A 19,589-nucleotide genomic window follows, 5' to 3' on the forward strand; every position below is an offset into this window, starting at 1 on the left:
ACCTGTACTGTATATCTATTTTACTTTAGTATTTTATCTTTTATCCACCAGATGGCATAAGTATCGATATAGGAAGCATGTAAATTTATTCGAATTTACGAATTATAAATAAACATAAAAAAATTTTTTTAATTTAAAAGTCAGACCAGATATGGATATTGAAAATTTTAATTTAATTTTAAGCTACTGTCATCAAACATTTAAAAAATTTTTTAAATTATAATAAAAAATTTTAAATATCGTTAGAAAGCGAGTTAAAGTTAGTATAATGCATAATAAACTTCGAATATATTTTTTAAATTTATTATAAAACCATAAAAATTATTAAATAAACGAGGACGATAAAAAATAATTACATTTGAAAAAAAAAAATAAAATATATTATACGAATGACGTAAGCCCCGAAAGAGAGGCTGTAAATGGATATTGTAGAATCCCGCCATTTGTCAATAATAACAAGTTAATATGAATTTTTCAAGAAAAAGAATGAAAGCGAAAACAAAAGCGTGAAATGGGTTACCTGAAATTCATAGAAGTTGAAAACTTCAAATCGTATAAAGGCAAACAGCGAATCGGTTCGCTGAAGCCTTTTATGGCAATCATCGGCCCAAATGGATCAGGTAAAAACATTAGGCTTAGCTAAGTTATGGAATTGATGTCAAATTTTTCTCTACATTTTTATCAAGTCTTTAACTCTTATTACACTTTAAGTTCTTATTTATTAATTATTAGCGCGAAATAGTCGTTAAAACGTTGGAAGTTTTATTTCCTTACTTTAGATCGGTTAAAAACAAATAAATAGAATAGATTGGTAGAAGTTACGTGTATATACATAAATTACTTAAAAGTAACTTGTGGAAAATATGGTTTATAATTAGGTATATCTATTGAGATGCTTTATTTTTTAAATTAATAACTTAATGAATTTGTATTAAAATGCAATCAACTGCAATTAAATTTATCAATAAGCTTTCAGATTATCTGCAAAAAGTTTGAGTTACGCTTGACATCAATTTTAACATTTCGACTTATCACGTTAAATTATTTCTTGTGCTGTGTTGTCTTTTAATATTTACATTAAGAGTATAGAGGTCGTTCAAATATGACATCAATTTTAAGCCCTTTTTTTCTTATGTCCTTCCTGTCACATTTACCAATTTTTAAATGTCATTTTTGATCTGCCATTCCTGTTGTTAAAATCGAGTATTTCTGTAAAACGGATCTGTAGTACTGTACATTAATTTATTTGTCCTGCTGAGGTGAAGCTAATTTTAAAAATAGACTAATAAAACAAAATTTTCTGATTTATGGAAGAAGTGTGATGATATTGTACTAACTCTTAAAGTTAATATCGTTGGTTGGCGACCAACACCTCGTATCTGCATTTCCTAAAATTTTATGAGAGAGAAAGAAAATATGGTTTTGAGAGAGCAAGAGTTTGAGTACAAGGTTGTGAGTTTTTGATACTGTCAGAGAGAGAGCTTAAAAGGCACAAACCATTTATGGAAATATATATAGAAATTGACTTTACAACATTAATGCAAAAATGTGGTTTTTGACTAATTATTGGAGACAAGGTTTTGATCTCCAATCGACCATATGTTATATACTGGTATATTTTTTGGTATTATTTTTATCTATAATCTGTGATTGTAAAGGTGAAATTGTTGTCATCATCCTTTCATATTAAAAGTTCTACTAAAGTGCATGTATTTAAATAAGCATGAACTTGATCAAAATACTTTTGTATAATGATCCTGGTAAAAAAAATATTCAAATAGGAAAATTTTTGAGAATTTTTAGGATATTATCATTTTACTAACTCACTACTCCCTGTCACCCTCTTCTGTAGGACATCATATTTGAATATATTTGTGTTTTTTGTTCTAAAATAGTAAAAGAATTGAATTGGAAAATAAAATATCATTTCTGAGTTGATGCATGATGATGTCTGTTAGTTACAAGCTGATTAATGATAGATGAAATTGTTTATATTTGTAATATGAACTAAACATTACTTAAACTAAAATACATTTTAAAAAGATATCTATTTTTTTCAACTTTATAAATAATTTTATTTTTATTCATAGATTAAGATCTATTTTAATAAAATTAATTTTAAAATTAAAACTATATATGGTAAAACCTCTAAATCTCAAATTTGAATCAATAAAAAAAAATTGGCCAGTTGAAGTTATGGAAAGTTCTGTATGTGGAGATATATGAAAAATAGAAAAATTTTTAATTCAGATACAAAATACAAATTAAAACCAAATAGCTTATCAGAACATGGCTAAATGAGAAGGACTTATCACATCAGGGCCCTTAGTCTCGAGTTTTTCGTGTTACAACTCCCAACGTGTTGAAGGTGTCATGTGGTACCATCTCACACTCTGACATCAAATCAGTAGTCTTGAGTTATAACTCACATGCTTTCCCATCTCACCATGCGAGTAGCAACTCATGTTGAGCATGTGAGATTCCTACATGAAAGTGAAAATGACTGACAGATACACTATTCTGATTGCAATTGAAGCGTTAGAAAGAGCAGAAAGAGTTGTTTAATAAGGCAAAGAATTTTTCGACCACGAGTAGATGCCATTTCTTTTTCATGTCAAGTCAACACTAATAAAAAAATTTTAATTCATAATTGATGATAAAATTATACAGCAAATTTTTTCCAAAAATAAAAAGAAGTAGCTAATTCATCGAAAAAGAGAATTAAAGTGATAGTAAATTATATGTATAAATTATTAAAAGCATAGACACTATATTAAAATTATTTATTAATCAAAAGTGTTAAGTTCTGATTAATAAATAATCTTAATAAACAAAACAATTTAAGAAATAGATCAAGGAAGAAAACTATATGAAGAAAGGATTAAATTAAAATACTTTTTCCATTTCAACTACCATAATTCTCTCCACAAATCGAATTGTCTTTTTCTTGTAAATTTGTTGTTGAATTTTCCACTGATCATTTTCTTATTATTTTCTATATATGTTACTAATATTTCTTTTTGTTCTTTTTGCTCATTTTTTAAAATAAAACATTGGAGGTTTCCATTTTGTTTCTGTGTACTATATTGCTATAAGAAAACTTTTAACTGTAACACGTGTAAACTAATTCATGTTGATTTGTTTACAACTTATTACAGTTAAGTTGATCGGTCGAATCATTATAATCACAAACCCAGATGCATTGTAAATAATCCCGTTATGCTTAATGACACACATAAATAAGTGAATATGACCTACTTCCGCTTGCATTTTGAGTTCACTTGATGGGTCTAACTCGAGACTACTGATTATGTGTCATAGTAACACAAGTGAGTTCGATGACGTCAATTAGAGTACAACACAAAAAACTTGAGACTAAGGGCCCAAGACAAGATGGAACTTGTGAGTTCATTTTCTGTCTTGTCCTGATGTGATGTGATAACTCCTTCTCATTTAGCAATGTTTTGATAAGCTATTTGGTATTAACAAAATACAAAGTAATAGAATATGTGATGCAATTCTTCAATATATTTTAGATCCATGAAATTTATTTGAATCATTATTAGAACAATATATGAGGCTGTAATAGTGATTCAAATAAATATGAATTCAGGTATATCACAATCTCTATGCTATGCTAAATTTATTAAAAACTCAAATTTTATATAATAAATCACATAAATTTATCTATAGGAAAATTTAGATGGTTAGCAAATAGATCTTAAATAATATAAAAGATTTTGTGAGTTCACAAAAGCATCAAAAATAAAATTCAAGATGGTTGCTATAAAGAATTCCACTCCAAATAAAAATATGAATTATGAGAAAATCAATATTCTCCAATGGAAATTAAAAAAGAAAACAACACTAAAATTAATTTTAGCTACTGGAGTGATCATTCTTCATTTGTTGTGACAAAAAAAATCGTCAACATTTCTGCTAAGCTGAGAACATAACATTTAAGGCACTGGACAATGCTTCATGCATTTTCTACTATTAGCAAATTTTCTGATAAATTGTTAACTCTGATGCTATTGGCTTACTTATCCAGTTGTATTAAAGCTATTTTATCAAACAATACACAAAAAGATTCTCAGAACTTAAAACCTGTTGATTGGTTTCCACTAATTTTGACTGGTTCCACTTTAGAAGGAACACCATGGAGATTCTTGAAATTTTTTTTGACTTAAGCAGTAGAAAAATACATTATATTATGCAGGGTGTTTGCTGGGACTGAAAATCTATTTTGATGTAAGGAGAGATTTGAGATTACAGGTTTTACTGTAATATATTTTGTTCAATATCAATATTGGACATGCCAAATAGCATCAAATTCTAAGAACTTGGTCTTGCTAGAATAATTATATTTTTTGGTTGTGCATGATATGACAATTTATGTTAAAATTATATTACTATCATTACTTGATTTTGATGTACAGTACAGTGGTACCTCGGTATACGTCTGCTTTAGAATACGTCCAATTTGGAATACGTCTTGTTTGGACGAAACAAATTTTGCTTGGTATACCACTTTTGTTCGGTATACGACATAATTCAATTATACGCGCCGTCAATGAACAAGTAGTACTATCGGTGTACTAGACCAGACTAGACGTTCGCGGTGCAACGGTTTATAACTTTGTTAAATTTCTTCTGATTTTAATTCGTAAGTAAAATTTTATTATTTTTATTAATCACGAATCCCAAAAAGGCAAATGAAAAGCGACAGAAAACTAAAAAAATGACTAGAATTACAATGGAACTGATGAAAGAGATTGTTGAGAAATACGAAGGTGGCACGCGTGTTCGAGATTTTAACTGTTGTTTACCGTATTCCGAGAACGACGATATGGACAATCGCGAAAAATAAAGACATTATTAAATCTGCTAACGTTGCGAAAGGGGTTAAATCAATTTCTAAACAGAGATCGAAGACATTAGATCATGTCGAGAAATTGCTTTTGCTTTGGATAACTGAAAAACAGTGCTGGAGACAGCGTATCGGAAGCAATTATTTGCGAGAAAACTAAAAAGATACACGCTGATCTCACGAAAAATCAAGCAGGAACTAGTCAGGAAAGCGAGGTGTTTAAAGCCAGCCATTTTTTTTACACGAGAACGGATTAATAATTTTTATATTACTTCTTATGGGAAAGGTTTGTTTGGTATACGTCCAATTCGGTATAAGTCCAAACGTCGAGAACTGATTTAGGTCGTATACCGAGGTTCCACTGTACTTTCATAATTTTTATCATCATCATCTATTATAACTATTTCATTTGAATCTGTTGTTTGGTAATTGATTTGAATCATCAGTAGCTAGTCCACTACCAGAAACTTTAGACTGCTTTAAAAGTATAAAATGTGAATTTTCTTCAGACATTATACGTCTTCCTTCCGCTATTTCTTCTTCCTCTTCTAAATCTAGATATAGTAACTGCATTTCCTTAATGGATCCAGCGCTTCTCTGACATTGTTTTCCGTATGTCCTCCAACTTCTGTTGAATTTTTCTTCTGTTCAATTTTCCAACTATCAAGTAGCCCAACTTCTGAACAGAGAAAAATTCAACAGAAGTTGGAGGACATACGGAAAACAATGAGTTAGAGAAGCGCTGGATCCATTAAGGAAATGCAGTTACTATATCTAGATTTAGAAGAGGAAGAAGAAATAGCGGAAGGAAGACGTATAATGTCTGAAGAAAATTCACATTTTATACTTTTAAAGCAGTCTAAAGTTTCTGGTAGTGGACTAGCTACTGATGATTCAAATCGATTACAGTACCAAACAACAGAGATTCAAATGAAATAGTTATAATAGATGATGATGATAAAAATTATGAAAGTACATCAAAATCAAGTAATATAGAAATTGTGGACCTTTCTTTTATATTACTACCACTTTCATTGTGTATGAGTGTTATAATATAAAACTTTTACCTTAAAAAATTATTGTATTGCCAAAATTTGTTTTAATTTTGAACTATAACAAAGTATTATTTAAATTCTGCTTTTTTATAATAATTGTATGGAAAAACTAATTTTAAATAATAATTTATTTGCTTTCTAGTTTTGAGATAGACAAATGTATCAAAACAGATTAATATGAACAGTTTTTACACACATCATGCCAAATTACAAAAATAACAAATTAAATAAACAGTATTTTTATAAACATAAAATATACATTCAAGTACTTTCAACAATATATTATTGTCTTTGTCAGGCAAGAAATTTTTGTATAAAAGAATATTGAATAGATTTGATATTCTTTTATTTAATATATTACAAAATTAAAATATATTTAACTATGAAAAATATGAATTGTGCATATCCTCTATTTCAAGGCTCCCACTTGCCACTAGTCAAATTATTTTTATGAATAAAACTATATTAATTTGTATAAAAAATCAAACATGCATTTATCAGATTGTGAAAGGACCTTCCACAGTTGAGTTTAAAATTACATTTTCTTGTGACAGTTCAAATGCCTATCTACCAGTAGGTAGTGTGTCAATGACCACCTCTTGTTTTCCTATGGTGGGCACCTCGTGGTAAGGTGTGAATTATGTCGTTCACAATGTTGAGGCAGTGGACATTACTCAAGTGATGTCAATGTCACATGTTGGCAGATAAATACAACCAACTTAATAACTGTATTGCTATTCAAGTTGCTGTTAATGTTAATAGATTTTACTCAAATGAACATTTTAGAGTACAGTCGACCCCCATAACACAGTAGATACGTTCCACTTTATAAGAATTTCGCATTATAGGAATCCTTAAATACATGAACTAATCAGAGCCCGGCACGTGTGCAGTTTACAGACTACATCTGTTTGAAAGGTTTTCTTCCATAAAATTAATTGATTCTAAACTAATTTGACTCAACATTTCCAAAACACGTATAATTTTTTGGGAATAATTTGTGTAAACTATACTATAAACAAAATATTGTAGGATTACTTACCAAGTGTGCACTGTTCAACGATGCCATTGCTTAAGCTTGTTTTCGTCGCGGAGCAGTGCACCAAATGGCGGGCACATTTTCTGATAAGTTATTTTTCTGTGAAAAATTTGTTGAACTTTGGAGATATCATTAATAGAAACAATTTTTATGGCCGTTGAATAAGAAATGTTTTTTTCACAAGAAATGTATAAAATTATAGTACAGATGATAGTAAACTCAACTTACCCACCTAAACTCTCCATAGCGTGTAAGTAGTTCGGCTGCTCGTCCACTATTGGTCCAGATTCGACCAATCCTATCACGACATGAGTCGGTGATGACGTTTTATTGCGTTTTACGAGTCTCTGTTAGTGTCTTTATACGAATACGGTCGCAATTTTTTTGCTGGGATATACAAATTTGCATTATATGAACCCGTGTTATAGGGGGGGTCTACTGTAATATGTACACTCTGAGTGAAAATAATAAAAATAGAAAAAGTTTGTGATTCTTTGCACACAACATGAAATTAAAAGGATCATTGAATTATAAAGAAAAATTTATTAATATCTTAGAATTTGAAGAATATAATATAGAGTACAAAGAAACAAACTAAAGTCTTCAGTGAAATATTAGCAGAAATAAAAAATAAAATATATAATGCAATAGCTATTATTTCTATGGATAGTGAAGTAAGTAATATTGAAATTTGCTTGACAAATTTTTATTTATCCTGCATTCAAATAGTTTTTAAATTTATGATTATTAAAAAAATCTAAGAAGAATCTTTTACTATTAAAATGTATATATTTTTTAGTAAAAATTTTTGAATATGTGGTTGTCATTAGAGTAACTGATTTCATAATGTTAAATACTTACAGTGAAATTCTATTAATCTGGCATTTGGTATACTGACATATCAAGGTCGTCATTAGGGGTTATTGGTGTGTTGTTCTTTACCGTCATCATCAACAACTTCCAATATGAACATCATAGAAACAGAGAAAGACCAAGATGACATGATGATATGCTAGGTTATGTAGGAAAAATCATGCACAAGTTAACTGGTTATAACCAGTTATCTTGTTAATTATTATGTATATTTAAACATATTATATTATTATGTATGTTTATCTATACGTATACATTTTCATGTACTCGTTGCTGTCTGGCACACATCAATGTATTTTGGTCAATTCTTTATCTGTAATATATATTGTTATGCTTTCAATAATTATGATGCAGGCATCTATCTTCCCACATTGCCCCCTTTTCGTTCCCTATCCTTCATCTTCCTCACCCCCATTTCACCAACTTTTTTCCTCCAACCTCCAGGTCATACCTATGAGTGGAACCCGGAGGCACACCCCCTCTTTCAATTAAAAAAAATGTAGGTTACATAGTGTGAAAGTTAAACAAAAATTCAGAACAAAACAATAAAAAGATATATGTACTGTACATTACATTAAATGATGTCAAAATGATTTCCACTTTAAAGAAGCACACTCCATCTTACCAGACTTAATGGCAGTAGCCTTTCTAATAGCTTTATATATTTCTAATGTTTCCAAATACTTTAGATGGGCCATGTTGTTGGTGAGGTACAAAATACAGGTCTTGTAGAGAAGTCAGGACATCACCCATCAGTGGCATAAACCCCTAGAGTGGTGGTGGTGGTAAGGCATAAATCACTTTACTACCACCACTATATAGCATATATCATTACTATTAAATTTTATTTAATGCTAAGAACAATTGCAATTTTTATAATTGTTTACGTTTTTTACGGTTATAACTTATTTAGAATTTTATGAGTAATTTTGATCTAGAAAATTTAACCTTTTAAAAAGTGGAAATTTTAATTGAAAGGTACAGTACTTAAGGTAATTTGATAAATTTAACAAGATATAAGATGGCAATTATTAGAATGATCAATTAATTTCAGTAATCGCCTTTTTATTCCAGTAAATATTTGATATTTGAATTTAATAAAAATATTACTTAAAATACGAATTTTCCATTGTTCAAATAAATGTATCTTGTTATATGAATGACAATATTATATTTTCTTCCAAAAAAATTAGTATCAGTATTCTCAAATACTTCTGTAAGTCTTTCAAAAAATAAGACTTACATAAAATGGTGTTCAGTTTTGACCTATTCAGTTATGATTACAGTAGACCCCCTATAACACAGTAGATACATTCAGTGTTTTATGAAATTCATGTTTTATGAGTCCTTAAATACATGAGCCAATCCCAGCCTGGCACATATGCAGTTTACAGACTATGGCTGCTTGAAAGGTTTTCTTCCATAAAATTAATCAATTCTAGACTAATTTGACTCAACATTTCCAAAACACGTATAATTTTTTGGGAATAATCCATATAAACTATGCTATAAACAAAAATTTGTAGGATTACTTACCAAGTGTGCACCATTCGATGATGCAATTGCTTAAGCTTGTTTTCGTCATGGAGTGGCGCATCAAACGGCGGGCGCGTTTCCTGATAAATTATTTTTCTGTGAAAAATTTGCTGAACTTTGGAGACATCATTAATATAAATATAATTTTTATGGACGTTAAATAATAAATGGTTTTTAGTAGGGCCGCTGCTTGTTTAAACTCAACGGTTTGGGCAATATCCACTATTGGTCTAGATTTGACCAATCCTGTCACGACATGAGTTGGCAATGACGTTTTACTGTATCATACGAGTCTCTTTTAGCATGTTTATACGAATACAATTGCAATTTTTTCGCTGAATCCATATCATATGAACCCGTTTTATAGGGGGGGTCTACTGTACTTATCTAAAATCTTTAAAAAAACTTAAAGGAAATTTTCTTAAATATTTAAATTTTTTTTTAATTATTTCATTAAGAATATATAATTGTAAATATACACAGAACTTATCCCAAGAGAATTAATTTGGTTTAAAAAATATTGACTGCAGATTGTTTTTACATGCCGTTTTTCATTAATATGGAATATTCTTAATTCCTACAGTGATTCAAACAAAATATACTGTGTTATGCATTCTTAAAGATTTTAATGCATTCAATTTAATCTGACCTAGTGCAGCTTTTTATAGATGGCATGTCTCATCAATAAATCACAGTTGAACAGTTTTTAATTTTACAAATCAATATCTTATGTATGTAATCTTTTTATTATTGATCCTAATACATAATGGATCAAATATTTATATTATTATTACTGGATTTTTTAAGAAGCTTGAAATAATAATATAGTCATAACTTTATTATTATTATCAAATGTGATTTATTAAATATCAAATAATCCAAACTATAAAACAAATTAAAATTGTTATGTTGTTGAGTTTGAAATATTTAAAAAAGAATGCTTTTTATGGAAAATTATTTGAAATTATACTTACTTTTATTTAGGAAAATCAAATTTTATGGATGCTATCAGTTTTGTTTTGGGAGAGAAGACATCAAGTTTGAGAGTTAAAAAATTGAGCGTATGTATTTCTTCTGCAGGTTGTTGCTTTTTTTATATTTGTGATTAATTTGTCTATTTTGTTATAGATGTTTTTATAATTTCATAATTTACAATTTATTCTTCATTAAAATTAAAATTCTTGCCATTATAGGAACTCATTCATGGAGCACCGATTGGTGCACCAGTTTCATCACGTGCAAGTGTGACTGCTGTTTATGGTGATGAAGATGGAACAGAAATTCATTTTACAAGAGTTGTTATTGGTTCTTCTTCTGAGTATAAAATTGATGGAAAGGTAAATGTTTGTTTACTTTTGAAGTTACTTAAATATTTTAAGATGTATGCAAAATATTCCCATTTTTGGAAAATTTATTTATATACATAATTTGTGTTTGTGTGTGAAAATGATATAAATAAATGGTTTGCATTGTAATAATATTTTATTGATAAAGCTTAGCATAATAGTTTTTAAGACAATTTACAGAATTTATGATCACAATAAAATTTATAATGAATTTAAATGAAATGTTAAATTGCAGCAAACTTTTCAGGACAAATAGTATTAGTAGTGTCATTTATTGAGTTTTGTTGACATTGTATGATATTTGATGCAGTTGCAGTTCATGATTCAAGTAGAATTAGGTGTTTATAAAATAACTTAATGTGGTGATGTAATGTAGTGAAAACACTATCATTTCTACTGGTTATATAGAATTAATATTAGTATTTTTCATCATTGACATAGAATAACAAAGACTAATCATATGTGTATATGTGGCATGTATTAGTTTTTAGGAATAATTATACAGTGGTACCTCAGGATATGAACGCCCCAGTATACGAAATTTTCAGGATACGACATGAAATTCGAACATATTTTTGCTCCATGATATGAACAANACATAGAATAACAAAGACTAATCATATGTGTATATGTGGCATGTATTAGTTTTTAGGAATAATTATACAGTGGTACCTCAGGATATGAACGCCCCAGTATACGAAATTTTCAGGATACGACATGAAATTCGAACATATTTTTGCTCCATGATATGAACAAAAACTCATCATATGACATTACATTAGTTTGCAGCTATATAGCATATATCATTACTATTAAATTTTATTTAATGCTAAGAACAATTGCAATTTTTATAATTGTTTACGTTTTTTACGGTTATAACTTATTTAGAATTTTATGAGTAATTTTGATCTAGAAAATTTAACCTTTTAAAAAGTGGAAATTTTAATTGAAAGGTACAGTACTTAAGGTAATTTGATAAATTTAACAAGATATAAGATGGCAATTATTAGAATGATCAATTAATTTCAGTAATCGCCTTTTTATTCCAGTAAATATTTGATATTTGAATTTAATAAAAATATTACTTAAAATACGAATTTTCCATTGTTCAAATAAATGTATCTTGTTATATGAATGACAATATTATATTTTCTTCCAAAAAAATTAGTATCAGTATTCTCAAATACTTCTGTAAGTCTTTCAAAAAATAAGACTTACGTAAAATGGTGTTCAGTTTTGACCTATTCAGTTATGATTACAGTAGACCCCCTATAACACAGTAGATACATTCAGTGTTTTATGAAATTCATGTTTTATGAGTCCTTAAATACATGAGCCAATCCCAGCCTGGCACATATGCAGTTTACAGACTATGGCTGCTTGAAAGGTTTTCTTCCATAAAATTAATCAATTCTAGACTAATTTGACTCAACATTTCCAAAACACGTATAATTTTTTGGGAATAATCCATATAAACTATGCTATAAACAAAAATTTGTAGGATTACTTACCAAGTGTGCACCATTCGATGATGCAATTGCTTAAGCTTGTTTTCGTCATGGAGTGGCGCATCAAACGGCGGGCGCGTTTCCTGATAAATTATTTTTCTGTGAAAAATTTGCTGAACTTTGGAGACATCATTAATATAAATATAATTTTTATGGACGTTAAATAATAAATGGTTTTTAGTAGGGCCGCTGCTTGTTTAAACTCAACGGTTTGGGCAATATCCACTATTGGTCTAGATTTGACCAATCCTGTCACGACATGAGTTGGCAATGACGTTTTACTGTATCATACGAGTCTCTTTTAGCATGTTTATACGAATACAATTGCAATTTTTTCGCTGAATCCATATCATATGAACCCGTTTTATAGGGGGGGTCTACTGTACTTATCTAAAATCTTTAAAAAAACTTAAAGGAAATTTTCTTAAATATTTAAATTTTTTTTTAATTATTTCATTAAGAATATATAATTGTAAATATACACAGAACTTATCCCAAGAGAATTAATTTGGTTTAAAAAATATTGACTGCAGATTGTTTTTACATGCCGTTTTTCATTAATATGGAATATTCTTAATTCCTACAGTGATTCAAACAAAATATACTGTGTTATGCATTCTTAAAGATTTTAATGCATTCAATTTAATCTGACCTAGTGCAGCTTTTTATAGATGGCATGTCTCATCAATAAATCACAGTTGAACAGTTTTTAATTTTACAAATCAATATCTTATGTATGTAATCTTTTTATTATTGATCCTAATACATAATGGATCAAATATTTATATTATTATTACTGGATTTTTTAAGAAGCTTGAAATAATAATATAGTCATAACTTTATTATTATTATCAAATGTGATTTATTAAATATCAAATAATCCAAACTATAAAACAAATTAAAATTGTTATGTTGTTGAGTTTGAAATATTTAAAAAAGAATGCTTTTTATGGAAAATTATTTGAAATTATACTTACTTTTATTTAGGAAAATCAAATTTTATGGATGCTATCAGTTTTGTTTTGGGAGAGAAGACATCAAGTTTGAGAGTTAAAAAATTGAGCGTATGTATTTCTTCTGCAGGTTGTTGCTTTTTTTATATTTGTGATTAATTTGTCTATTTTGTTATAGATGTTTTTATAATTTCATAATTTACAATTTATTCTTCATTAAAATTAAAATTCTTGCCATTATAGGAACTCATTCATGGAGCACCGATTGGTGCACCAGTTTCATCACGTGCAAGTGTGACTGCTGTTTATGGTGATGAAGATGGAACAGAAATTCATTTTACAAGAGTTGTTATTGGTTCTTCTTCTGAGTATAAAATTGATGGAAAGGTAAATGTTTGTTTACTTTTGAAGTTACTTAAATATTTTAAGATGTATGCAAAATATTCCCATTTTTGGAAAATTTATTTATATACATAATTTGTGTTTGTGTGTGAAAATGATATAAATAAATGGTTTGCATTGTAATAATATTTTATTGATAAAGCTTAGCATAATAGTTTTTAAGACAATTTACAGAATTTATGATCACAATAAAATTTATAATGAATTTAAATGAAATGTTAAATTGCAGCAAACTTTTCAGGACAAATAGTATTAGTAGTGTCATTTATTGAGTTTTGTTGACATTGTATGATATTTGATGCAGTTGCAGTTCATGATTCAAGTAGAATTAGGTGTTTATAAAATAACTTAATGTGGTGATGTAATGTAGTGAAAACACTATCATTTCTACTGGTTATATAGAATTAATATTAGTATTTTTCATCATTGACATAGAATAACAAAGACTAATCATATGTGTATATGTGGCATGTATTAGTTTTTAGGAATAATTATACAGTGGTACCTCAGGATATGAACGCCCCAGTATACGAAATTTTCAGGATACGACATGAAATTCGAACATATTTTTGCTCCATGATATGAACAAAAACTCATCATATGACATTACATTAGTTTGCAGTGCCGTTTTTTATTCACTTCTGTTCATTGATCTCAGTCTGCATGTTTGCTTCGTTGTGGAAGGATCTCGCTCGATAAAGGAAATCTCGAGATATTATCAGAAAGTGACTAATTTTATTGAAAAAAAACATCCCAAAAAGGTTCACACTAGCTGTATTGCTGCTCAGAGTAATGACATTTGCCTAAGTAATTTTAGAAACATTTTAAAAAGTAGGCAAAGCCAAACCTCTTTGGATAGATATTTTACCAAGCGACCTCTATCCAGTGGAAGTGAAGGAAATAAAGCAAAAAGCAGTGAATAAAAATTTGAAAAAATATATAAAACAGAAAAGATAAAAAAATTATCATTAGGTTATTTTTTAAGTTATTGTTACATTATGTCATGTAAGTTAAGTTTTAGTATCATTTCCCTTCTCCCTCTCCTCCGCCACCAGTTTACACCTCCACCGTTGTCTATCCTCAAAGGTAAAGTGCAAATAAGACTAATTTTTTAATCAATTATTGTTATTTATAACTACAAAACATTTTTCAGTGTTTTCCTTACTAAAGTTTTTTTTTTTTCAATGTACTACTTAGCTTTAATTTGAGTGTTTTTTTTTGTGTTGGAACGGATTATTTGGTTTTACATGTAATCGTATGGGGAAAAATGATTCACCTTACGANTAGGTTAAGTTTTAGTATCATTTCCCTTCTCCCTCTCTTCCACCAGTTTACACCTCCACCATCGTCTATCCTCAAAGATAAAGTGCAAATAAAACTACATTTTTTTTATCAATTATTATTCTATTATGGTTATTTATACATTTACAACTACAAAACACATTTTTTAGTGTTTTCCTTACTATAGTTATTTGTTTTAATGTACTACTTAGCTTTAATTTGAGTGTGTTTTTCATGTTGGAACGAATTATTTGGTTTTACGTATAATCGTATGGGGAAAAATGATTCGCCTTACAACATTTTCATGATACGATCTCAGTTTCAGAACGGATTAATTTCATATCCTGAGGTACCACTGTATATAGTTTTAACTCTATTACAAGTTTTTTTGGTATTCATCATAAAGTTATAAAATTTGAGGTTTATACAGATGAAAAGAAAGAACTGAAATGAAGGATACAGCATAGTCTATGATTTGATGAATTTAGATTTAATTGTGTATTTTGCTGAATGGCATGGACTTTGTTCCAACACATTAAAATGTTTTTTTAGTTCACACTGTTCTTAATGACACTGTTCTCTTCACACCATACACTGTCTTTATAAGCCATTTTCTTCCATGAAAGAATTAATTTTTGAATTGGAACTGGTTCTCCATCTTAGTTCTCTCTTAAATATTGTTGAAATAATTGTTAAACATGCACTATAGATTCATTTTTATTAAAACACTAGCAGATACGCCAGGCGTTGCTTGGGCAAAAAGTACAATAGTGAAGATTAAGATTATTACAGTATAGCCAATCTTATTCATTTTCACAGAATGCAAGAATTAGGTCCTCCTGTTTCCAGACTAATTGGAGAATTGTTAGCTGGGTCTAAAAATTTGTTCAATTTTCCACAAAAACGGAAAAAATTGTATCTAAAATAATACAGTAGAAGCTGAGTTCTTCGGGGTAATATTTAACCCTCTACCTCTCCCCCACTAGAAGAACTATCCAAAAACCTCTTCTTAGTGTGCATCAACCCTTCTGATTATATTATAAGATTAAATTATATTATAAGACCTTTAAATTTTTGTGATGCTTCTCTTATTTTCTTTTTTTGTTCAGCACCTGTAAATCTTGCATGTCACTTTCTCTTAACACTTCCATTGTTAAGGAATACACTTCTTTCATCTCCATGTCTACTTCCTGTTCAGGTATTAATACGTCAAAATGACCATTATATGTGTGTCCATTAATCCTTAGTCTCACCACCTTTGACATTTCCTTTCCAAAACAGCTGTCTAATTTATGTCCTATATAAATTTCAAATTTACACACAAATAATTCCGACACTCCATGTTATTCAACAGTGGACCCATAAGTGTTCAATCTTCCCATCTCATTTTTATACTCCTCCACAGTTTTGTAAGGATTACCATTAGATGCTGTTGTAAATGCTCCAAATTCCTGCCACTTGTCAGCCACATACAAAACAATCCTATTCCTTACCCTTATATGATCCGAGGTAATACTGTATTCAACGTATGATATACTCAAAAACAGGCAGTTACCATCTCCTTGTATAGGAATCAAATAAAATGTGGTACCCTACTAAAATGTAGTTTTAAAAAAAAAAAATTGCATTTAAATAGTACAGTAGAAACTGAGTTCTTTAGGATAAGCCTTAATCCTTTCCCTCTCCCCTGTGGGGATTTAGAAAAATCCCTTTTTAGTGTACATTCTTGTGACATATCCTAACTGTGTACCAAATTTCAACTTTCAACTCCTAACCATTTGGGCTCTGCGCTTATTATTATTATTATCATCAATCCATCTCAATTATATTATAAGATTCAACTGCAAACATGTTATGCTGAATATGCCATCACACTACTCTTTTACTTACTCAATCCAAAATGCATGTGAAAGCAAGAGTTACAGAAACTAACCTCAATTTGTCTTAATTAACCATGTTGCCTGCTTGAAAATAGATATCTTACAAACATCTTCTGTATGATATAGTGAAAGTCAAACTTCCTTAACTCACTTTATTTTTATCCTGACTTAACTCCCATAGACTCAATGCATTTTGTTTTTTTGTAAGTTGAAATAGTTTTGACATCAAGTTTCACTAACTTGAAATTTATGATCTGAAGACTTTAATTTGTGTCTAATTTTGTGTGCTTTCTTTTGCATTTTCAAGGGAAAGGACACATCATGAATTTGAAGATTGGTATTTTATAGAATTGTGCCTCTGCTTGACATAAAATTAAAATTTTAATGACATTTTACACCTAAAGTAATGATTTTATTCTTAAATGCAAATTGATCAATCAACTCTTAGCACTTAACCTGTAAAAATTAAAAAAAATTGTTTTTACAAAATTTCGTAACATAACAAATACATCTGTGATTTGACAACTTACTGAGTTATTTGCCAATCAAATTTGAGTTTGTCTGTTATGTATCATCTTATTTGGAACTAAACTTTTGTACTGTATAAGTTTCTGAATTGCATGTTGATACTTTCTTTGCTAATAGTGACTGTTTTTAATTTTAAGTAGATAGAAATAATAATCAAATATCTTTCTCAGCAATGATAAAGGTGTTTGGTTATTGTTTAATATTTTGCTGAATACATTCTATTTAATGTAGATAGAAATGTCAAACAAGAGAAAATAAAGATCTGCTGGACAAAACAATGGTAATGAAAGATGATAAAAACTTCCATGACTATTAATTGGAAAATTGTTTAAGCTCTGATGTTTTTGTAATGCCAATGTATTAGTTACACAATATGAAGCAAATAAGAAAACATACTGTAGATGATGTCTAAGCTTTTTTTTTTTTTTCTAACTGGTTGAAAAAGTTACACTCTCACATGATTGCCAAAAAGAGAAAAATTATTTTGCTTATCAACAATTGCAGTGCACATTTGATGATTCTTAGTCTGAAAGCTATAGCAGTTCAATTAGTACCACTAAATACATCTTCCACATTGCAACCTTTAGATCAGGAAATCATTCAAATCCATTTAAATTATGATACAGAGAGCTTATTGTATGAAAGATGTTGCGTGTTATTGAAGATGGATCATGTTAGTTTGGAGTGAACTTCTAGATGCAATGTGAATAATTAACAAAGCTTTGAATGAGGTTTCACAAAGCACCAGTGCATATTGCTTTACAAAAAGCTAGTTTCAGTCAACATCTTGTGGATTCTTTGAATAAATATGAATTTCTATCAGAATCTGTTTACTATATCAAAGAAGATTGGGCTCAATCTCATTACAGCAATGAATGATGAAAAAGTATCATTTGAAGATTTTGTCAATATTGACAATGACCTAGCTGTCTACAGACACTTACCTGAAAATGACATGCTGAAGCAAAGAACTAAGTGCAATAAACAACTGATGAAGATGAGGGATAAATAAGTCCTGTCAAGAACAAATATCCTGCTCCCCTGTTTGTGAGAAAGCCAGAAAAACCCTCAAGCTTTTAAGGGGCTATCCAGAAACTGCCAGCCATTAAACAAAATGCTTCTGAGATGGTTGATCACGTCAAGAACATCATTGAATAAGCATCAATGAATTGTCAATAAGAAACTTGTTTATCAGATTTTTTCACTGAGGTATCAATGTTTTGTTATTTTGTACTTATTATGTATATAATGTATTTAACTATATTATATGTATTGTAATACAGTGGAACCTCGGTATACGACCTTAATCCGTTTTTGGTGTTTGGACTTACACCGAATAGGACGTATACCAAACCAACCTTTTCCATAAGAAGTAATGTAAAAATGATTAATCCGTTCTCATGTAAAAAAAATGGCTGGCTTTAAACACCTCGCTTTCCTCGCTAGTTTCTGCTTGATTTTTCAAGAGATCAGCATGTATCCTTTTAACTTTCTCACAAATAATTTCTTCCAATACGCTGTCGCCGGCACACTGTTTTTCAGTTATCCAAAGCAAAAGCAATTTCTCGACATGATCTAATGTCTTCGATCTCTGTTTAGAAATTCATTTAACCCCTTTTGCAACGTTAGCAAATTTAATAATGTCTTTATTTTTCATGATTGTCGATATCGTTCTCGGAATACGGTTGGCAACAGTTAAAATCTCGAACACGCGTATTTCTCAACAATCTCTTTTTTCAGTTCCGTTGTGATTCTAGTCATTTTTTTTTATTTTTCTATTGCCCTTTTGCAATTCATGATTAATAAAAATAATAAAATGTTACTTACAAATTAAAATCAGAAGAAATTTAACAAAGTTATAAACCGTGGCACCGCGAACGTCTAGTCTAGTGTAGTACACCGATAGTACTACTTGTTCATAGATGGCGCGTATAATTGAATTAAGTCGTATACCGAGCAAAATTTGTTTCATCCAAACAGGACGTATTCCGAATTGGACGTATTCTAAAGCAGACATATACCGAGGTTCCACTGTATTTATAGTTTCATTAAAAGAATGGTAGTTTTCGTAACTCATTGTTAACTTGAAAAAAAAAATTTTCTTGTCCCTTCCATTTTGAATTATCAAGAGTCTGCTATATTGTATTTTGTGTTTAATTTGAGCTTATAAATATTGCTGTGGCTCACTTGGTGCTATATATATTATATTATAATAAAGAAAAAAATTATTTATTTAAAACATTGTAAAAAGTTAATAATTTATGTTAATTATTTTCCTGGGAATTGGAGTATAAGCAATTCTCTTCTTTCTTGATTCA

General features: G+C 29.2%; 1 protein-coding gene across 2 annotated transcripts in view; it reads left to right on the top strand.

Moving 5' to 3' along the window:
• The first annotated feature begins 387 nt into the window (after positions 1–387).
• The window catches only part of LOC111642389 (structural maintenance of chromosomes protein 1A-like), a 45,415-nt gene continuing 26,213 nt past the window's right edge, over positions 388–19,589 (top strand). The window contains exons 1-3 of one of the 2 annotated variants that reach the window (XM_023388735.1): positions 388–620; positions 10,358–10,434; positions 10,567–10,710. In XM_023388735.1, the coding sequence (XP_023244503.1) occupies positions 512–620; positions 10,358–10,434; positions 10,567–10,710 (330 nt within the window). In that variant the 5' untranslated portion in view covers positions 388–511. Of the gene's footprint in view, positions 621–10,357; positions 10,435–10,566; positions 10,711–13,189; positions 13,292–13,423; positions 13,568–19,589 lie in introns of those variants that run through there. The other variant, XM_023388736.1, reaches the window with a different exon arrangement.

Source organism: Centruroides sculpturatus, unplaced genomic scaffold (assembly GCF_000671375.1).
Source record: "Centruroides sculpturatus isolate CEXI.00-Female unplaced genomic scaffold, Cexi_2.0 scaffold1510, whole genome shotgun sequence".
NCBI classification, from domain to species: Eukaryota; Metazoa; Arthropoda; class Arachnida; order Scorpiones; family Buthidae; genus Centruroides; species Centruroides sculpturatus.